The sequence below is a fragment of the Poecilia mexicana genome, unplaced genomic scaffold, assembly GCF_051168715.1.
Source record: "Poecilia mexicana isolate PSO_F unplaced genomic scaffold, ASM5116871v1 scaffold_8, whole genome shotgun sequence".
Taxonomy (NCBI): domain Eukaryota; kingdom Metazoa; phylum Chordata; class Actinopteri; order Cyprinodontiformes; family Poeciliidae; genus Poecilia; species Poecilia mexicana.
Genome location: NW_028263377.1, coordinates 23,805,016 through 23,823,376, shown reverse-complemented (window position 1 = coordinate 23,823,376; position 18,361 = coordinate 23,805,016). Strand labels below are relative to the sequence as shown.

The following is an 18,361-nucleotide window of genomic DNA, read 5'->3' as shown; positions in this document are numbered from 1 at the left end:
AATTGAGATTTATTGAAAGTTGAAGTTACGTTTTGTGAATATTCATATGAAACCAGACATTTAGACACTAAAAATAAAAATACACATTTGCGTGCGTATTTCAGAGCCAAACCTCACTTTCTTCTATTTTGACACCATTCAAAAGAAATCAAAAAATTAACTGTGGACATGTAAAAGTTTAGTCATTATTCAAAAGTTTGAGACCAAGAGTCCGCAACCTTTACAATAAAGAAGTAATTTATTACAGAAGAGTATCAGGGTTATTTTAAAACATCGACTTTTTTCTCTTAATTCTGAATTTAATCACATATTTCTGACTTTTGACATCAGAAAAGTCAGAATTCTGAGAAAAATGTCAAAATTCTGAAAAAAAATTCAGTATTCAGAAAAAAGTCAGAAAAAATCTGAACTTTTTTAGTCGCCCTCATTCTCTTCAGTACATTTTTGTCCTCAGTCCAGTTAAATAAAACTGGTTTAGTGTCGCATAAAATCAATGACCTTTGAAAAAGATATCTAATAGTTTTTCAAAAGTATCTACTGTAGGAAATTTGTTGTCAATTTAAACAAAACAACAGCTATTTTATTGGTTTTATATAGGTTTTAGAATAAAGAAAACATTTTACTATTGATTTAGCTGTTTGTTGTTATTTATATGAATTATTGTCATTTTGGCCTCAACACCAAAATCTCCACATAACTGTAAATCATTTGTAAATGATTGTTTTTAATTCCAGTACTTGAGTAGCTTTTTTTTAATTTACCAAATATTTTTTACTTTTACTTGAGTAAAAATATGTTAAAGTACCATTTTTAGATACTTTACTGAGATATTTATTTGTTGTGTTATATCTAATATTGCTAGCTTTTGTTTCAATAAGTTATTCAAGATGAAGAAATTTCCATTGTACATATCTATTTAAATACAAAACTTTCACAATTTTCTTCTAAAAATCCAATAATATACAGGCATAACAAAATATACTAAAATCATTGTTTATCCATACCATTAGTTAAATCTAGGAAAAATCAAAACAAAGATAGCTAAAGGTGATAATCAGTTGAAGGATGGTCACTTTTCCACTTTCATAACTTCTTTTTAAGGACAAAATGCTACTAAATTATATGGATAATAGAACTACAATGAAAAGAAAAAAACACATTAAAAACCCAGGGTAAAAAAAAAAAAAGTCCAAGATTGAAACCAAGTTTGTTTTAATGCAAAAAACAGATGGGACTGTTTCGGTTATTATTAATAAAATAAGTTTTGCATCCCATAAAACATTTACTTTTGAAGATTGCAAGCGTTTAGAAACATAGGGTCAAAAACAAGAGTAAAGAATAAAGTGTGAATTAAAAGAAAAAAATATTAACACTACATGCAGCATAAATGTTTTTTTTGTTTGCATTTTTCTAAACACAAATACCTTGAAGCTTTTAAATATAAATTAGACTCAAGACAACATGAATTAAATCAACACCAGCATTTATTTATTTTTTTCCAAAAGCATGTAAAAAAAAAAGGAAAAATTGATTGTGTACAGTGGTGGAGAGAAAAGAGAGATGCTTACATTTGAAACACAAGTATTAAAGGAAAACGGGGGAAAAGACTGTAAACAGTCCAAACCTCTTCTTTTTTATTTTTATTTTTTGCTGTAAGGCCGTCTCAACCCTCAGGTCAAGTCTGGAAAACGAAACACCTTCAGAGATGCATACATTATTATCGTCTCGGTGACAACAGCAATATAACAACATGTATGTCCAGCACAAAAAGGAGTAGACTCACAGATTTAGCATCATCATCATGTCACACTGCAGTCATTCACCTGAGCCTCTGGGCTCCAGTGTAAATACGTTTAAACCAGTTTAAACAGGTTTAAACCAGTTTCTGCTTTACTCAACTTAAAGGTGTGCAGTTCACAGATTCTGCTGTTGTACCTTGGCAAACTGCAGAGGATGACAGAAACAGCATTTCTAAAAACAAGTCACTTGATTTTAAAGCGTTGAAATCGTAGAAACTGTAAGAGGAAAAACGTTTGGCTGTGGAAATGTGGATAAAAATGACGGCTGCTGGTTGGGTGCAGGGATCTTATTAAAGCAGCGGTGTCAAACTCATCTTCGTCTTGTGTCAAATCAAGATCACCAGAGTTCTGAAAGGCCCGGCTGTCCTAGAATGCATTGATAAAACCAGTTAAAAATATTAATTAATTTTTAAAATTAAACAACATTGAACATCTTTTCAGTCCCTCCAGGATTTCACATTTGTTTGTTCCAATCAAAGAGTTAATTGGTACTAATTTGTGACGATAAATGTGATTTTTTTTTTAAATTTCTATAATCTGACATCAATTAAGGCTGAGGCAGCTGTTTAGTAAAAGTAAGAAAGAGAGCGCCACGGAAACCCAAATGTTTTTGTGAAAAATCTCCAATAAACTCATAATTATGTGTGAAAAAGTTTAGGGATTTGTTAATTTTGAGTGAATTTCCACAATAATTTGCAAGAAACTGGAGGGACTGATTGACGTAATCTGGCAGAAAATAGATAAAGCCAGATTTGAATTAATTGGTAAAATAATGTTTAAGCACACTGTTCTCTTGCCGGATTTGGCCCCCGGGCCTCGAGTTTGACACGTGCTCTAAACAAAAAAACATTAAAAAAAACATGAACTTCTTATGGGAATCTTGTTAAAACACAATCAGGTCAACTTATTCCTAAGGCTTGACTCTCTTTCTCTTTTCCGCACAGCATGCTCAGTTTCACAGTAAACTTTCAGTCACAAAACGAACTTTGTGTCATTCAAGTGTCAGCAATATTCACACATTTTAGGAAATTAGATGTTTAATTGGTGGAATATAAACATGGCGACGTCGATTAACTAGATTCTCTTGGGAGTTTTGAATAAAAAGCACTGCAGACCGAGGCAACATATTGAAAAAGGCTGTTAGGTTCTTAGGCAAATTACTCACAGGGCCCTCTTTCACTGACAAGCTTTCTCCAGCAGAGGGAGCTCTGCAATGGGGTTTGTAAGCATGAAAACTGCAAAAAACGAGCCTTTTGAGAATAGGTCCACTTGCGTAACTGCTTGGTATGCAACAGAAAGTATGAAGAGAAAGGCAATAATACAAAAGTGAATATTATCCACCTTTTTTTGGGATGGAAATGATGACTATCTAGTGGTATGAATGCCACACAATTTCTCAAAGATGCTTCATCTCTTACCCAAAAAGGTTTCATCCACATCTTTATGAATCAAAAACATCGAGTAGACTAATTCTTTAAGAATTTCGGATTAACAATCACAATCTTCACAAGACTTATCAATGACTAACATGCCTCAAACAACAGAGGAGCAACATTTTCTTGTCTGTTGTCACATATAAGCAGACAAGGCCTCAGTTTCCATCGTGATTTTCAACATCATGTTTGGTAATTGTGTTTGCTTGTGCAAAGTGAGAGTACAGCAAGATGGAGGAGGAGGGAAACGCTCAACAGTCACAAACCACGGCTCTATGTACAGATAGCATACAAAACACAGGTTTCAGAAATTATTTCATATTCCGATAATAAAAGTACAGAAACGGGCTGCTACACTGCAAAAACACAAAAGCTTACCAAGTAATTTTGGGTGAGTTTCTAGCGCAAATATCTTAGTAAAATGGAAATAAGACAAAACTAACTTACAAGTAACTTCTCAGCAAGATATGGGAGCTTATTTTAAGTCAGTAATTCCTTAATATTAATTTTAAAAGCACTAGTTCTACTGGCAGATTATTTAAACTACAATAAAGCATTTTCCTCATATTATAAGACAAATAATCTGTCAATTAGCTAGTTGCTGGTGAAACTGGCACTTTTTCATCAACGTTAAGGAATTATAAACTTAAAACATGCTCCTATGAGTTCCTTAAAAGATACTTGTAAGTCAGTTTTGTCTTATTTCAAGCACTAGTAACTCAACCAAAATTACTCTGTAAGATTTTGTGTTTTTGCAGTGCATGCACTGATGAAACAAAACCGTTCACAACACAAGACGTAATTACAGTTTAAAGGTAAGGCTATTAAGACCCAGTCGTGCTAACATGCAAGGATAAGACTGAGAGAGGGAATTCAAAAACAAGAAGCGGATGAATTGAATATTAATAATAAAAAGTAAAACATGAGGTGAGCTGTTGCCGATGTGCGCGGTTGTTATACAGTACTCTGTACCCTGTTTGTTCCTGAATAAACCTGTAACAGCGTACCACAGCGAGGGATTATTGAAACTATGCATCGATCTTATTGGGTAAAAACTGACCTGAGTGCATGCTCTGTTTGAAACATTGTTGCTCTGAAACTCTTCTGAAATGCCTGAGGATGTGGTAGAATACTCAAAAAAATGGTGCAAATTATTATCATTTCTTTTTATTATGAGAAGAAAAAGAAACGTTTTTGATGCGCTCCCCATTTTACACTGCAAAAACACAAAACCTTACCAAGTGATTTTGGTTTAGATTGTAGTGCAAATATCTTAGTAAACTTGAAATAAGACAAAACTAACTTACCAACAACTTTTCAGCAAGAAATAAGAGCTTGTTTTAAGTCAATAATTCCTTAATATTGATTAAAGAGTGCATGTTCCACTGGTGCCGTTACCTAGCAACCCCAGCCAAGCCCAGCCCCGTTACCTAGCAACCCAGTTTGAGTTCCACTGGCAGTTTATTTCACTTTAAGTGAAATAATCTGCCAATAGAACTAGTAGATTTTCATTGGCTCTTATTTCTTGCTGAAATGTTACTTGTAAGTTAATTGTCGTTATTTCATATGAACTAAAATACTTGCATTACAAACTAGACCAAAAATACTTGGTAAGAATCTGTGTGGGTCTTTTTTAGTGCAGGGAACAAATTTGGTCACAATCAACTACCAATTCCAGAGGAAAGAGGAAAATAAAGGTGTAAAATAATAGTCGATTAAAATCTCCAGATGTTTTGATGCTATGGGTCTTTTCTAAGCAGTTTGTGCATGTTTCTGTTCAGATGGCGGTTTTTTAAAAAGCGCGTGGTCGAATTAACTGCCCAGCATAATGAGGCATGTGTTCATCGCAAAACATGCTGGAGGTGTTCAAAAGGACAAAAAAAAAAAAAAGAAAAAAAAAAGGCAGGTGTGATCATGGCGACTTTGTGATGGTGTCCGACTCCTTGGAAGCCCAGAGCTCTTTGTGCTGCTTGCGTCCGAAACCCTCGTCGTAGTTGCCTTTGCTTTTGAAAAGCTGCTGGAAGTGGGGCTTGCAGTAAAACTCGCCCTGAAGAGCTGCGAAGGAGCCGAGGCTGAGGAGCAGGACGGGATCACAGAGTTACAAAGGAAGCTAAAGGAAGGAATCATATAACCGAAGAAAACAAAGAAAGCCAAGCGCATTATTCACCTCAGCTTGGCTTTGCAGTGCTTGCAGCAGAAGCACGCTGAATGGAAAACCAGGTTATTGGCAACCAATCTCTCCATCGGGTAGACTGTCTTCTCACATGTTGCACACACTTCCTTTTGGGTCTTAAAGCTGAAAGACTGAACACATCAAGATATAATTTACTGGGAGCGCCACGCAGTGCAGTGAGAAAGTATAAATACTGCAGGGTTTCCCTCAGTGTATCAGAAGCCTGGCGGGCCACCAGGCTTTACTTGCACCCCCACCAGGCTGAGAAATGTCTGCTTGTTTCTCTACATCAGTAACAGATACAGCAAAGACGGGAAAAATCGAGTCTGTCTGGTGAAATGTTGGGAAGCACAATGACATCATAGTGTGGTCAGTATTTGAACACATAGGGAGATTAAATGTGCAGGACTTTGGTCAACAGCTGTTGTTTTAAACGAGCTTAGGGCTAAAACAATTAATCAAATTAATCGTGATTAATTGATTAATAACTCCCTTTAAGAGGAATGACTCATATGTCTGGTTAGTTCTAAATTTAGAGCATCCAGACTCAGAAAAGGTTTACAGAAAAACCTTTTCTGTAAATATGTTCTAAATAGAACGCCTCAAGAGTTTTAGCTTCACCTGGTTCAAATTCACCTGGTGAAAATGATCCTGTTTAGCACCGTTTTCTATGGTGATGTTTTTTTTTGTTTTAGCTGTAGATGCATCCTTTGCTAAAAATAATAAATTGTACACAAAAGAAATGCTAATTTATTTCATTTAAGGCAAAAAAAAGTGTTTAGAAATAGATGTATTTCTAATATTGTATAAAATAAGCTTAAGTGGTTAAATGAAAAATCTGCAGAACGTGCCAATTTCTTTTATCTGGTTAATCGATTAATCGTCAGAATAACTGATTACTAAAACTGTTAAATGTGCTATATAAATACATTTATGTTGACTTTTCTGTCCAGATTTGCCAGTTTCTGTGGGTTTAGTGTTTTATCTCCATGTTCATGTGACGAGCTTGGAATATGTCACAACCCAGAAAAACAAAAGAAGCAGAGAGCAGTGAAGGCATCACCGGCTGGTTACCTTCGATCGCTGGACAGATTTATCTTCAGTGTTGGTTCTGGTGTCCTGAAAAAAAACAAGAAAAAAACATATTTGTTATTTCAGCTAATATTTTAAAACACCCCAAAGCTTCGATGTATCTACAAATTCATTACAAATGGCAGAAAATGATTGGATTAATGGTCTACAGAGCAGTTTTTCTACCTTTACCAGTGTGTTTGTGTCATGAGTCTGATCTGTTTCTCTCCCCCCAGTTTGCTTTTGCTCCATCTGTCTCTCTGCACCCCGGGGAGAGGATCAGGTGCCTCCTGTCTGCACCGAGGCCTGAAAATCAGCTTTTCTCATCTCATTACGAGATTTATCAGCTAAATGTACGGCTTAAAAACTAAATGTCTGATTTTTTTCATTCCAGATTCAATGTTTTTAATTTTTAAAATCACTTTCTTTTCTAAATTGTGTTTCTAAAGAAATGACCAGAGTTTGGTAGTAACTGGTCATATTTTCTTCAGGAACTTTTTGGAAAAATGTACTTTTATTAGTATTTTTACTACGCTGTACTTTTTACTTTTACTTCAGTAATTTTATTAAGAAGTATTTCTACTCTTACTTGAGTAAAATTTCTGGATTTTCTCCCCATTGAATGTTTTTAACCAAACATTCAGCAGACACAGACCTGTAGTTTTTGTTTACGTTTAATCAGTTTTTTATTTAAAAAAAAATATTTGGAAATTTTTTTTTTTGTTACTTATATGAATTACCATCATTTTGATTATTAAAATACCAAAGTTTCCACTTTATATTTTGGTCCATCTAGTGATGTAATTTTTATATATTAAATTATTGATAATTTGATCAGTTACTCAGAACTTTGGTAAACTTTTGACCAGATACTTTTTTTACTCTTACTTGAGTAATTTCTTGTTACTTTTACTTGAGTAAAAATATGTTGAAGCAGTGCTACTCTCCCCACCTCTGGAAATTACAAATGACAGAAAATATATTTTTAAAGTGTCTTATTTTAATAATCCCTTCTGTGAATCATATGATGGAGTATTAGGGTCAGGCTAATTTTTGTTAAAACTATCAAAATGTGGCGATAATATGGGCAAGAAAACATGCATTTTACCACAAAAACATATTAAAATTAAGAAAAGGAAGTTGTTTTAATGAAAAAAAAAAACATACAAAAAAGAAGAAATAGTTGTGCTACTGATAGTAATTTGATACTGATGTGTTGAAGAAGTGTTTCCTTATCTGTAAAGCTTATACCAAAATATAAGTTCACAAGATGCTCAACTTCCCTCATTTAATTTTTTTTTAACTATTTTTCACATTGAAGTTCTCATGAAATTACTACTTCAGTCTCCTACAGCTTTATTCTGGTAATTTTCTGACTTTATTCTTGTTATTTAAATTAAAATTATATTGTAGCCTAGCTCTATAAGAGCCCCAATAAATAAGTGGAAGCTGTCAAACGCGTTTGTCATACAAGATGGCGGCCTTGGGTGGACCTACATTACTCGTAACTATGGAAACTAAAAAAATCCAGATTTTCCAAAAATTAAATCTTCAAACACCAAAAGAGTTAATTTATTGATAAAACTGAGCCACAGTTCAATGGTTCGTGATTGATATAGAGAAGCATTTACCACACTGTTTCTGTAAGTTGGTATTTTAACGTCCTTATTCAAGACGTTTCCATCAATCAGGTGAAATTTTAGCAACGATCACAACTAAAGCAGATAATAAACAGAAATGGACTGAACGGCTGCCGCAGAAAAAGCTCAGTAGGAGCAAAAACTGGCAGCTTCTGTTGAGGAAGAAGGGGAAAGTCCACTGGAAACCTTTCTAAAAGCTTCTTATGTAAGTTTGGCTGGAGATCAATGCATAAAAATGGGAGTTTGAGGCTAGTAACAGATGCACATGGTAAGAGCTGCAGCATAATTTTACAGATTAATATTTGCATAATAAATGGAGCCAATGTTCGCCAACATGCTACTGGTAAACCATATCAAACTGGTAGTGCCAACATGCTACTGGTAAACCGTATCAAACTGGTAGTGCCAACATGCTAGTGGTAAACCATATCAAACTGGTAGTGCCAACATGCTACTGGTAAACCGTATCAAACTGGTAGTGCCAACATGCTAGTGGTAAACCATATCAAACTGGTAGTGCCAACATGCTAGTGGTAAACCATATCAAACTGGTAGTGCCAACATGCTACTGGTAAACCATATCAAACTGGTAGTGCCAACATGCTAGTGGTAAACCATATCAAACTGGTAGTGCCAACATGCTAGTGGTAAACCATATCAAACTGGTAGTGCCAACATGCTAGTGGTAAACCATATCAAACTGGTAGTGCCAACATGCTACTGGTAAACCGTATCAAACTGGTAGTGCCAACATGCTAGTGGTAAACCATATCAAACTGGTAGTGCCAACATGCTACTGGTAAACCGTATCAAACTGGTATTGCCAACATGCTAGTGGTAAACCATATCAAACTGGTAGTGCCAACATGCTAGTGGTAAACCATATCAAACTGGTAGTGCCAACATGCTACTGGTAAACCATATCAAACTGGTAGTGCCAACATGCTACTGGTAAACCGTATCAAACTGGTAGTGCCAACATGCTAGTTACATGCTAACAATAGCCTAATTGCTAAAATTAGCATTTTATCAAATTTTTTAACTGTTAGCTAGGTTTAGCATACTTAATGGAGCAAGTCAATTTAAGTAATGCTTGCATACTGAGTTCAGTAGGTCACTGGTGGCCATTATGCTAGTTAATTACTTTCCTTAATGGTTGATCATTTGTATCTACAGCAACAAAAATACCATCTACCAATCTTGTGATTATTTTTTCATTAATAATTGGATAGCAAAAGGTCATTAATAGGAGATTTAATGAACCAGGTAAAGTTAAAAATGCTGCCTGAACATATTTACTACAAAATATTTTTCATTTTAAATGCAACATTTGTTTATTTTTGTAGAGTTTTAGCTTAATTAATGCTCTGACTATATAGTTTTTGTTTTTTTTTTAGCTAAAGGTCGTTTTAAAGTGTGTATCCTTTAAACGATTAATCGATTACTAAATTAGTTGATGATTATTTCAATAATTGATTATTCACGATTAATCGTTTGAGTATAACTAACCAGACACATCAGTCATTCGTGTTAAAGGAATCTATACCGGAAACATTTTAGCATCATATTTTGCACCAGTCTCAGCTGTTATCCTAACTCAACAATGTGCAAGACATTTTGACGTAACTTTATTGATGAAACACTTCACAAACAGACAGGAAAACAAAGGGTGTTGCCTGCACTCAGGACAACCGGATGACATGTTTTTGTAGTGATTAGTTAATTAACAGTGAAGCCATGCATCTTCCTGTAGATGCAATCACATCCCAACAGTCAAGCATGTCCTCCTCATCCTCGGTTCCTCCTGAGAGCAGTCATTATGTTGCTGCTAGCTTTCAGACAGCTCATGCGTTCTGATTATCAAGCACACTGCATGCTGCACCACTTCCTGTGGTTGTTGTACACATGCTGAACCAAAAAGACTTTGATCTTCTCCAGAAACTGTTGAAAATTAAGCTTAAATTTAAAGTTTTTGCAGGAGAGGTATAGCTTCTTCACAGGAGAGCTGAAGTAAAATCTTGTAATTGCAGCCATAAAAGGAAAATCGACTGTTATCAAACTTATATTTTTCACATTCATCTAACAAGTATTTAGATTTGCATGTGCCATCTTGGTCTGTCTTTGCCATATATGTACATAAGCCTCAGTTTCCTCAAACTGCTCAAACGTGGCAGGAACTTGTTACGACACATCTGTTTCTCCTGTCCTGCAGACAACGAGAAAAGTAACCCAGTTGCAGTCTTATTCTCACTGGTAATTGTCTGCTGACAATTACTTCCCAAGTTTCACCGCAAAAAAAGGTTGAAGAAAACTAATGGTTCGCGTGATACCAATCAATGTGGCCTCAATAACTTAAGGGGAAATGAAAACCCTCTGTGAGCAAAAAACTAAGTGTTCATAAAGAGGTTTTATAGTGGAACTAATCCTCTCTGAACCAGCACTGTTCTAGCTGTGTGTGAGAAACTCCAGCCAGCTGGAGTCTGGTTATCTTACCAAACAAGGAGCACTTTCAGCTCAAATCGTCTTGCAAAAGAGCTTCAACTCTTAGCTCACTGCATCAATTCCTCTCTCTGAGCCTCCGCTTGGGCTGTAATCTCACCTCCACATGCCAGCCTGCGTGTGTTTGTGTGAAACACACCCCGGGGCCGAGGGGATTGATTACAACAGGTTCCTCTGTTCTCTTTAACGGAGCTTCTGGGTATCTGCTTTGAGATTTATGTTCAACATTTAGGAGGCCGCTTAATCTCACTTCTTAGTCACTGCTGTGCATTTAACAAACTAGACATGACTGAGGGTGTTTCCCCAACTGATAATCAAGTAAAGAAACCAGAAACTGTGAAAATGTGCAAAAGCATTTCACTCCAACTCAAGAAAGTAGATGTGAAACAATGCAAAAACACAAAATCTTGCCAAGTATTTTTGGTCTAATTTCTAGTGCAAATATCTAGGTAAACTTGAAATAAGACAAAGTAACTTATAAGTAACTTTTCAGCAAGATATAGAGACTAGTTTTAAGTAAATAAAATAAAAAAGTTAATAAGAAAAGTGCTTGTTCTATTGGCACTTTTTTATTAACTTTTGCAGTGAATATATTGCAACTTCAGTAAGGAGGAGCAAAAACCTGTAAAATACAGTGTGTGGTTCTTGTTCTGCAGTAGCTTGGTACCAACCTTTAGTTAATGTTACTGCATTTATTTAGCTTATTTAAGTTAAATAAGTCCACAAACATTTAACTAATATCCATGTTTCACTGGGGAATGAATATGGCAGAACACAGAGGCCATTTCTCTTCAAAATGGACACATATCCATTGTCCAAGAATCGCAAATCTAATTTGTTGCGATTCAGAATCAATATAAAATGTCCCAAAATCGGTTTAAATAAAACAAATTTTATGGTTTTTGGTCTCCATTTTGTGACGATGCTGGACGTCCTGACGTCGCCAAGCAGTCGGTACTGGCACATACTTCAGCACCAAAACAAAAAGGAAATGGAAAGAGAAAGAGCGATTCAACCGGTCTCGTCTTTGTTGAAGGAAAAACATTTCGACTCATTTTGATTTTTACTGAATGCCCAGGGTGTCCAGGCTTGACATGAGCTGTGCAAAGTTTGCAAAACAAAGATTAGGCACTTCAGGAATATCACAAATGTGAGGAACCAAGCTGTGTTTTTTGCTGAAAAATAACCAAGGTATTTTTACACTTGGTAGTTCAGTAGACTCAGTTAAGCTGAGGACTAAAGTTGCAACATTTGTTACATTTCCAGTTGCTGCAGTTCCTTTTCACACTGCACTGAGTCAAACAAACCAAACCCCTAGAAAAAAAAACCCACTTCCCCTCCTCGCCTGTGGGGGCGCTGCACCAAGAACCACTGAAGGAAACGACACGAAACCTTCAGAAGAAGACATGACTGAATCTTCCTTGTTTGGTAACAAACACAAGCCATTTCTCACTCTAGCCCTAGACTCTGTAGTTTGTCTTGGTTGCATTTACCCGCTTTAGTCCACTTGGCATTCACAAATGCATTCGAACCGCACCAGAGTTCACTTCAACTGAACTGAGACTGAGGTTTGTAGGTGGACCAAAGTTCGCTTTTTTGGTCCAATTCAAGTTAAAACGCACCAAACAAAGCTGGTGTGAATGCACTCTAAATGTTAAATGAACTGCATAAATGCTAACAGGTATAAATCTTCTTATCTAAGCAGCAGCAGCTGCTCTAAATACGGGCCTGTGATGGATGACTGCGGCCTCCAGCTCCCACTGAATGACATGTTTGGATTGGAAAAGTCGTAAATCCTACTCTTTTTTTTTTTCCAGTGAAGGAATTTAAAGATACAGCTAAAGATGGCATGGACTAAAGCTAGAGGTTCCTTCTTGTGCAAACACAATCCTTCAAGCCAGGTCATGCAAGTACTATAAAGACAAACCATCTTTACATTTAAACTGCTGACTGACTGGAAAAAACCAGGTATTTCACATCAGATTATCTCTGAATGCACAGCGTAGGATGACTCACTGCTGCAGGGCCCTTTTAAGGAAGCTTGAATGTTAAAAATGTACTCTGTCAGCCATCCAAACATTCACTCTCCTGTTCCTTATTTTTAGAAACGAAATCATTGTATAATCATTGTGACAGTAGCTTGAACACAAACAGCTCAATTCAATGAAACAGCTGTCCAGAAGTTTGTCTTAAAGCTAAACTCAGCGGAGAATATTTTCCTGTTTGGAGCCAAGAGTTACTGCAGATTTCATATCTGCTTTTGTGTGTTTTCTTTTTGGATCTCCTAAATCACTTTGCTGGAAAAGAAGACAAATATAAATCAATAACTAAACATTTAGAGACCGAGACAAGAAGCCTGGGAAAATACTCCCAACTGGTATGAAGTTTCCAGAAAGTAAAACTTGATGCTGATTAGCCAGCTGCAAAAACTGATTAAACTTGTATGAATTGGACTCATTTAGAGAGGTTTAGTTCAGGATTCAGCTCTCCAGTCTGCAGAGTAATCACATCTAGCAACATGGTGAAACGTCTGGTCAGCCACTATTTCACTTCCCCAGCTGAACTTCCTGCTGGACCCAGAAAGTGACGGGGCATGTTTCTGCACCGGGTGGCATCCATCGCCATGTCTGCATGTCATGTCTCACTGACTCAGCGGACAGGTCTCGTTTTGACTTCCTGTCTGACGAGGAAGAGCTTCAGGAGCCACGTAATTATGAGATAATAAGCTGCCAAATAACAGAACGTTTTAGTAACTCACAGATAAAACTCAAGAATAATTTCTAAAAAAAGGTTATGCTGATTGTTTACTGTCTGGAAATGTCCAAAGTTATCGATTAATGAGTTAATCCAGAGTTGATTGATATTATTGATCGACCAATGATTAATTGATAAGCATCCATTTTCATAAAATGTAATATTTCTCTTGTATTAAGAGGGCCAACTGTCTTTTCAAAAAATAAGACAGTTGAATTAAAAATAGAATCAAGCTAATATATTCTAATAATTTCTGTATAATAACATCTGTATTTTAATTTAAGGAAATTGTCGAGTGTTTTTATTTCAAAACAGAACCGCATAAAGTTAATTTTCATCCCACCCACACTCTGTTTGGACCGTTTCTCTTTTGGATTCTCATAATTGTGAGCTTATTGCAAATTTTGCTCAAAAATTGGCAAAAATCATTGGATTTAAAGGGGCAGTACTATGCATTTTCCAGGCACGTTGCGCCATTTTATAGCATAATTAAATAGATCATTTTATTTGTAATAACAATGCTATATATACAAAATATAATACATAATTAAACACCTTGAAATTGGGCCTCTATCCTTTTAAAAACTCCACCTTCAGGAAGTCATCACAACATGTCTCCTTTATTAACCCTTTAACAACGCTTCTACCAGCGCTGCACTGAGAAGAAGCTCCTCTAACAAGCTCAGCTGATGTTTGCTAATTGGTGCTGGCTAGTCTGAAGGAGCTGATTGGGGGACGCTCAGAGGAGGAGCTCAGAGGAGGAGCTGCGCCTCGGAGGGGGAGCTTACATTTTACACGACACTGCCCCTTTAAGTAACTGCTAACTCCCACCTGCAGGTGGCAGTATTTCTTACTTCTGCTACCTCAGCCTCATTTAATATCAGGTAACAAAAAGGGAGCAATTTCAGTTCTTCAATTAATAAAAATGTTTGTGTCTCCCATCTGTCTGCTTGTTATTTCTTTCTCATCTTTGTGGAAGGGATTTAAAGAAAGAAACATCATGAAATTCTTTACAAATATTTCTGAACTATACGACTAAACAATAGCAAAATCCTGGAGGGATTGTTGATGTAGGTCATCCATTCAACCCAAATCGACTATTTGGTTACATGTAAAAATGAGAGTGGGGAAGTTCAGAGCTCAAGAATAAAGCAGCCATTTTATCTTCCTTCTTTACTTACATGAGTTAGCTTTAATGTAGCAATAGCACGTTTGATCGGAGTTAAGTCATTGGGTTTTGAAGAAAAAATTTTAAAATTTCATCACATATTTCCACACTCAACATTTTTAACTCGTTTTTAAAAGTACAAGAGCAAAAGGTTCAATATTTGCCCTCAAAAACAATCCAGACTGGATGTAATATTTTTCCATACCTACATTTTTCTTAAATTCTTAACTTTTTAAAACTTTTTCAGACAAACCGTGTCTAAAGCTTGTCTTAAATGTCAATTTTCCTCAACAAAAGCTGATTAGAATCTTCTTAAAAATGATTTTGGCCAAACCTTCATGGAGGAAAAGCAGAAAATAAACAACGAAATGAAGCACAGTTCTCATTTCAATCCTATTTGCATGTAGCAATTCTGAGAAATAGCGTCCAGAGAAAGTGACACTGGCTTTTCAGCAGTAAAGTAAGCAGCTTGTGATATTTGACAATGCAGAAAGTTGACTTCCCTTTTTTAAAAAAACGTTTCTGTGAAACGACTTAAGATGCTCTGATGAATAAATAAATATAAATATCTGTTCTTGGATGAAACACAAAATATGATGCCTTTGAAATAAGAAAAAAGACCAAAGACAAATGCTGGTTTCTACTTTTTCTGTTTGATATTTTAATAAACATAACCAAAGGCCGACTGGATGCTTTAAAAACATGCAGCATCTTGCAGCTTTACTTCTGCAACTTGATTTAAGGTGGCTTACGAAACTTCTACAGCTGACCAGATGCTATCATTGAGGGGAGAAAATGAAATATTTCACAATCAAATTCTTCAGTGGAGCATGTCTCATCCAGCCCTGGAAACAAACTAAAGCACAACTAGCATGCAAATATCTGCTTTGCAATCGCAGCAAGATTTTCATTCCAACCACACAAGGTACAAAGATAATGAACCAAGAAACAATCTTTCACTTATTTATTGAAGTGATTCCCTATGCTGCAGTAAGTATTTGTATTTTAAAACGTGTCATAATTGAAAATAAAACATGCTGTGTAGGTTTCTAAACAAGCTGTTCAAAGGATTCGGTACCTGACAGCAAAAGAAATGTGAGACTCGGTATCAGGTTCAGCCAACAACAAAATAAGAGCTCAAATGACATTATGACATGGAAGACAAAGCCTAAAAAAAATCTATTTTTAATTTAAAACTTCAGATTTATCCCCAGGGTTCGTTTTACACGTGAATCTTCTCAGGAAATGGAAACGAATGATACAAATCAGAGTGAAGGAATGTGGTTATCTGCAGAACACTTTCATGCAGGCCTACCGACGCCATGATGGAAGAAACAAACCACAACAACATGTCCTTATAGAAACGGCGGCTTCTTCTGTGCAGAAAGACGTGAGTCAACTGGAAACTCACAGCTGAAATTCAGTAAAAATATGTTTTACTCTAAAGAAAATACAAACATCAAATCAAACTATCCATCATTTGGTTTGAACCTCTAAGTCTTTTTTTAATGTCTTAGTGCTTTTAATAATTTCAATTAAGACCCGAGTTGGGCAGTAACTAGTTACATTTACTCAGTTACATTTACTTGAGTAACTTTTTTTAAAAATGTACTTTCAGGAGTATTTTTACTACACTGTACTTTTTACTTTTATTTGAGTAATTCTGTTATGAAGTATTTCTACTCTTATTTGAGTAAAATGTCTAGATTCTTTACCAACTGAGTGAAAAAAAACATGTTTTAACCAAAAACTTATACTGTTATTGTCATTTTCATAAAATACCAAAATTTACACTTAACTTTATATTTTGGTCCATCTGATTATGTAACTTTTAGATGTTAAATGATTGATAATTTGATCAGTTACTCATTACTCGAGTCGACTTTTTTTCTTGGGTGGTTAATTTTTACTTTTACTAGAGTAAAAATATGTTGAAGTAGTGCTACTCTTATTTTGTTTGCATTTGTCTTAAATTTATTGTTTGTCTATGACTTTGTCTATTCTTTTATTACACTACAGTCAATAAAGTCAAACCAAACCAAAATTAGTACATCAATTGCCTACAGCTCCATCTGTCATCTGCTTTTTGAGTGAACAAATAAAACCGAGACATAGATTCCGATATTTATCTAAAACAAGAGGCAGCAGTGCCTCTGAGATACTGAAAATCAGACAGTCTGAGAACTGTGGCAGGAAATGAAAGTTAGTGTAGTTAAGCCTAGGAGCCATATGCTGGCAAAATAATTAACAACCGATCAGGCTGTAGCGCCTCGCATGGATGAAAAGTGTCTTTGAGAGATCAGACAGCTGAAAGAAACTGCTTTATAACACAGGAAGTGAAGCTCTTAGTGGGATGTTTATTATGTCTTCATACAGAAATAAGAAGTGGAGTCATGCAGTAATAGGGGATATCAGATGTCATTAATAATTTTACAATATGCAAAGGCTGTTTACTGTTAACGGTACACCAATGGTTTGAAACGATACGTATCAAAGCACAAAACTATCCAAGTGCTTTTAATGGGATGTCAAAAAATGTGACTGGAGTTTTCCCAATTTTTCAGGTACTGCTCCTTACAATTGGATCATATTGCAAATGTATGTTTTAGCCACTTTTTTATAAATAAATGACATTTTAGCGCTGCATTTTATGTTTTATGATACCCTGACTCAAACTCATACTTGCTCATGTATGCATGGAAATTATTTTCAAATTAAAATATACCAAAGATAATCCAAGTAACAATGGCCCTGACATGCTGTCCAACATCATATATACCTATATTCGGAGATATTTATTAGATATAGAAGGAGATCCAACTGATACGAATTAATATGTCAGCTATAACACCTAATTTGTAAGGCAGTTACAACCCTGTGCTGCTACGCTTGACATAACAAAACAATAACACTATGTTCGGCAACAAAGCGGTTTCCAAATCAGGAAATGGAAAGGAGGGGATTAGATTAACTGTTTATAAGATTAAAAACAACAGCAATCACATCTAAAAAAGTGTAATAAATGTCTTATTTAATACAGCGTTTTAATGTATTAATTAGCCTTTAAGCTAGCGAACCAGACGTTACAATTGGACGTTGCACTGTTAGCATTTTAAAGACCCCCGGTGGGGGGTATTTAAATCTAAGCCAAACAAGGATAAACACTTCGCTGAAATTAGAACTAAATAAAAACAGATGTTAATAAGAATCAGCATCCTGGACGGTGGATCATTTCAGAATGGACAGGCATCATCACCTCACCTCAGAGGGAGAGAGAAAGAGAGAAGAGGCTGCAGACACGGTGCAAACCAACGGACAGAGAGGAAGAAAAAGCAGGACTCACCATCTGCGCTACTTGTCTGCGGTGCCCCGGCTAACAGTGAAATCGACTGGCTCAGAAACTGGACTCAAAATGTTGTCCCCAATTTCTTCTTGTGGTCTGGGAGGGTTTTGCCGTTGGAGCTAAGCCTGCTTGCCGGCGAGTTTCTACCCTCTGCTCCGCTCCTCGTCTCGGTTTTCAATACAACCGTTTTCTTCGTCGGCAGGATGTCGCACGCTATTGGCTCGCATCTGTTCCGGACATGTTCACGTTCTGTCGGACAAAATGAAACTACGTGAGAAATACGACGTTTTGTCGGCACGAGCGAGATTTCAGTAATTTTAAAAGGACATATTTACGATGAGCGTAAGGTTTTTACTTAAGGTGATGGCATTTGGTTAAAATTAAATTGTGTTTGTATCTGAGTCATCACAAATGTACTTTTATTGATGGTTATGATGTCCGACTTTGCAAGGCGCTCCTGAACATGTCATGTCTAATTCTG

At 35.9% G+C, this 18,361-nt stretch overlaps 1 protein-coding gene across 1 annotated transcript; it reads right to left on the bottom strand.

The window, feature by feature from the left end:
* Positions 1 to 1,466: 1,466 nt before the first annotated feature.
* On the bottom strand, positions 1,467 to 18,079 carry limd2 (LIM domain containing 2). Its single transcript, XM_014969650.2, has 4 exons — positions 17,881 to 18,079; positions 6,480 to 6,524; positions 5,400 to 5,536; positions 1,467 to 5,304 (listed from the first exon to the last, which is right to left on the bottom strand). The coding sequence occupies exons 1-4, from the start codon at positions 17,881 to 17,883 to the stop codon at positions 5,145 to 5,147; spliced, it is 345 nt and encodes a 114-aa protein (XP_014825136.1). The 5' UTR covers positions 17,884 to 18,079; the 3' UTR covers positions 1,467 to 5,144.
* Between the last annotated feature and the right edge of the window lie 282 nt (positions 18,080 to 18,361).

What these genes read in the sequence shown, in the direction of transcription:
- limd2 (XM_014969650.2), bottom strand. An exon ending in AATCTGTCCAGCGATCGAAG is followed by an intron (nt 5,537 to 6,479) that starts GTAACCAGCCGG and finishes TGATGTGTTCAG; the next exon opens with TCTTTCAGCTTTAAGACCCA. An exon ending in CACTGCAAAGCCAAGCTGAG is followed by an intron (nt 5,305 to 5,399) that starts GTGAATAATGCG and finishes CCTGCTCCTCAG; the next exon opens with CCTCGGCTCCTTCGCAGCTC.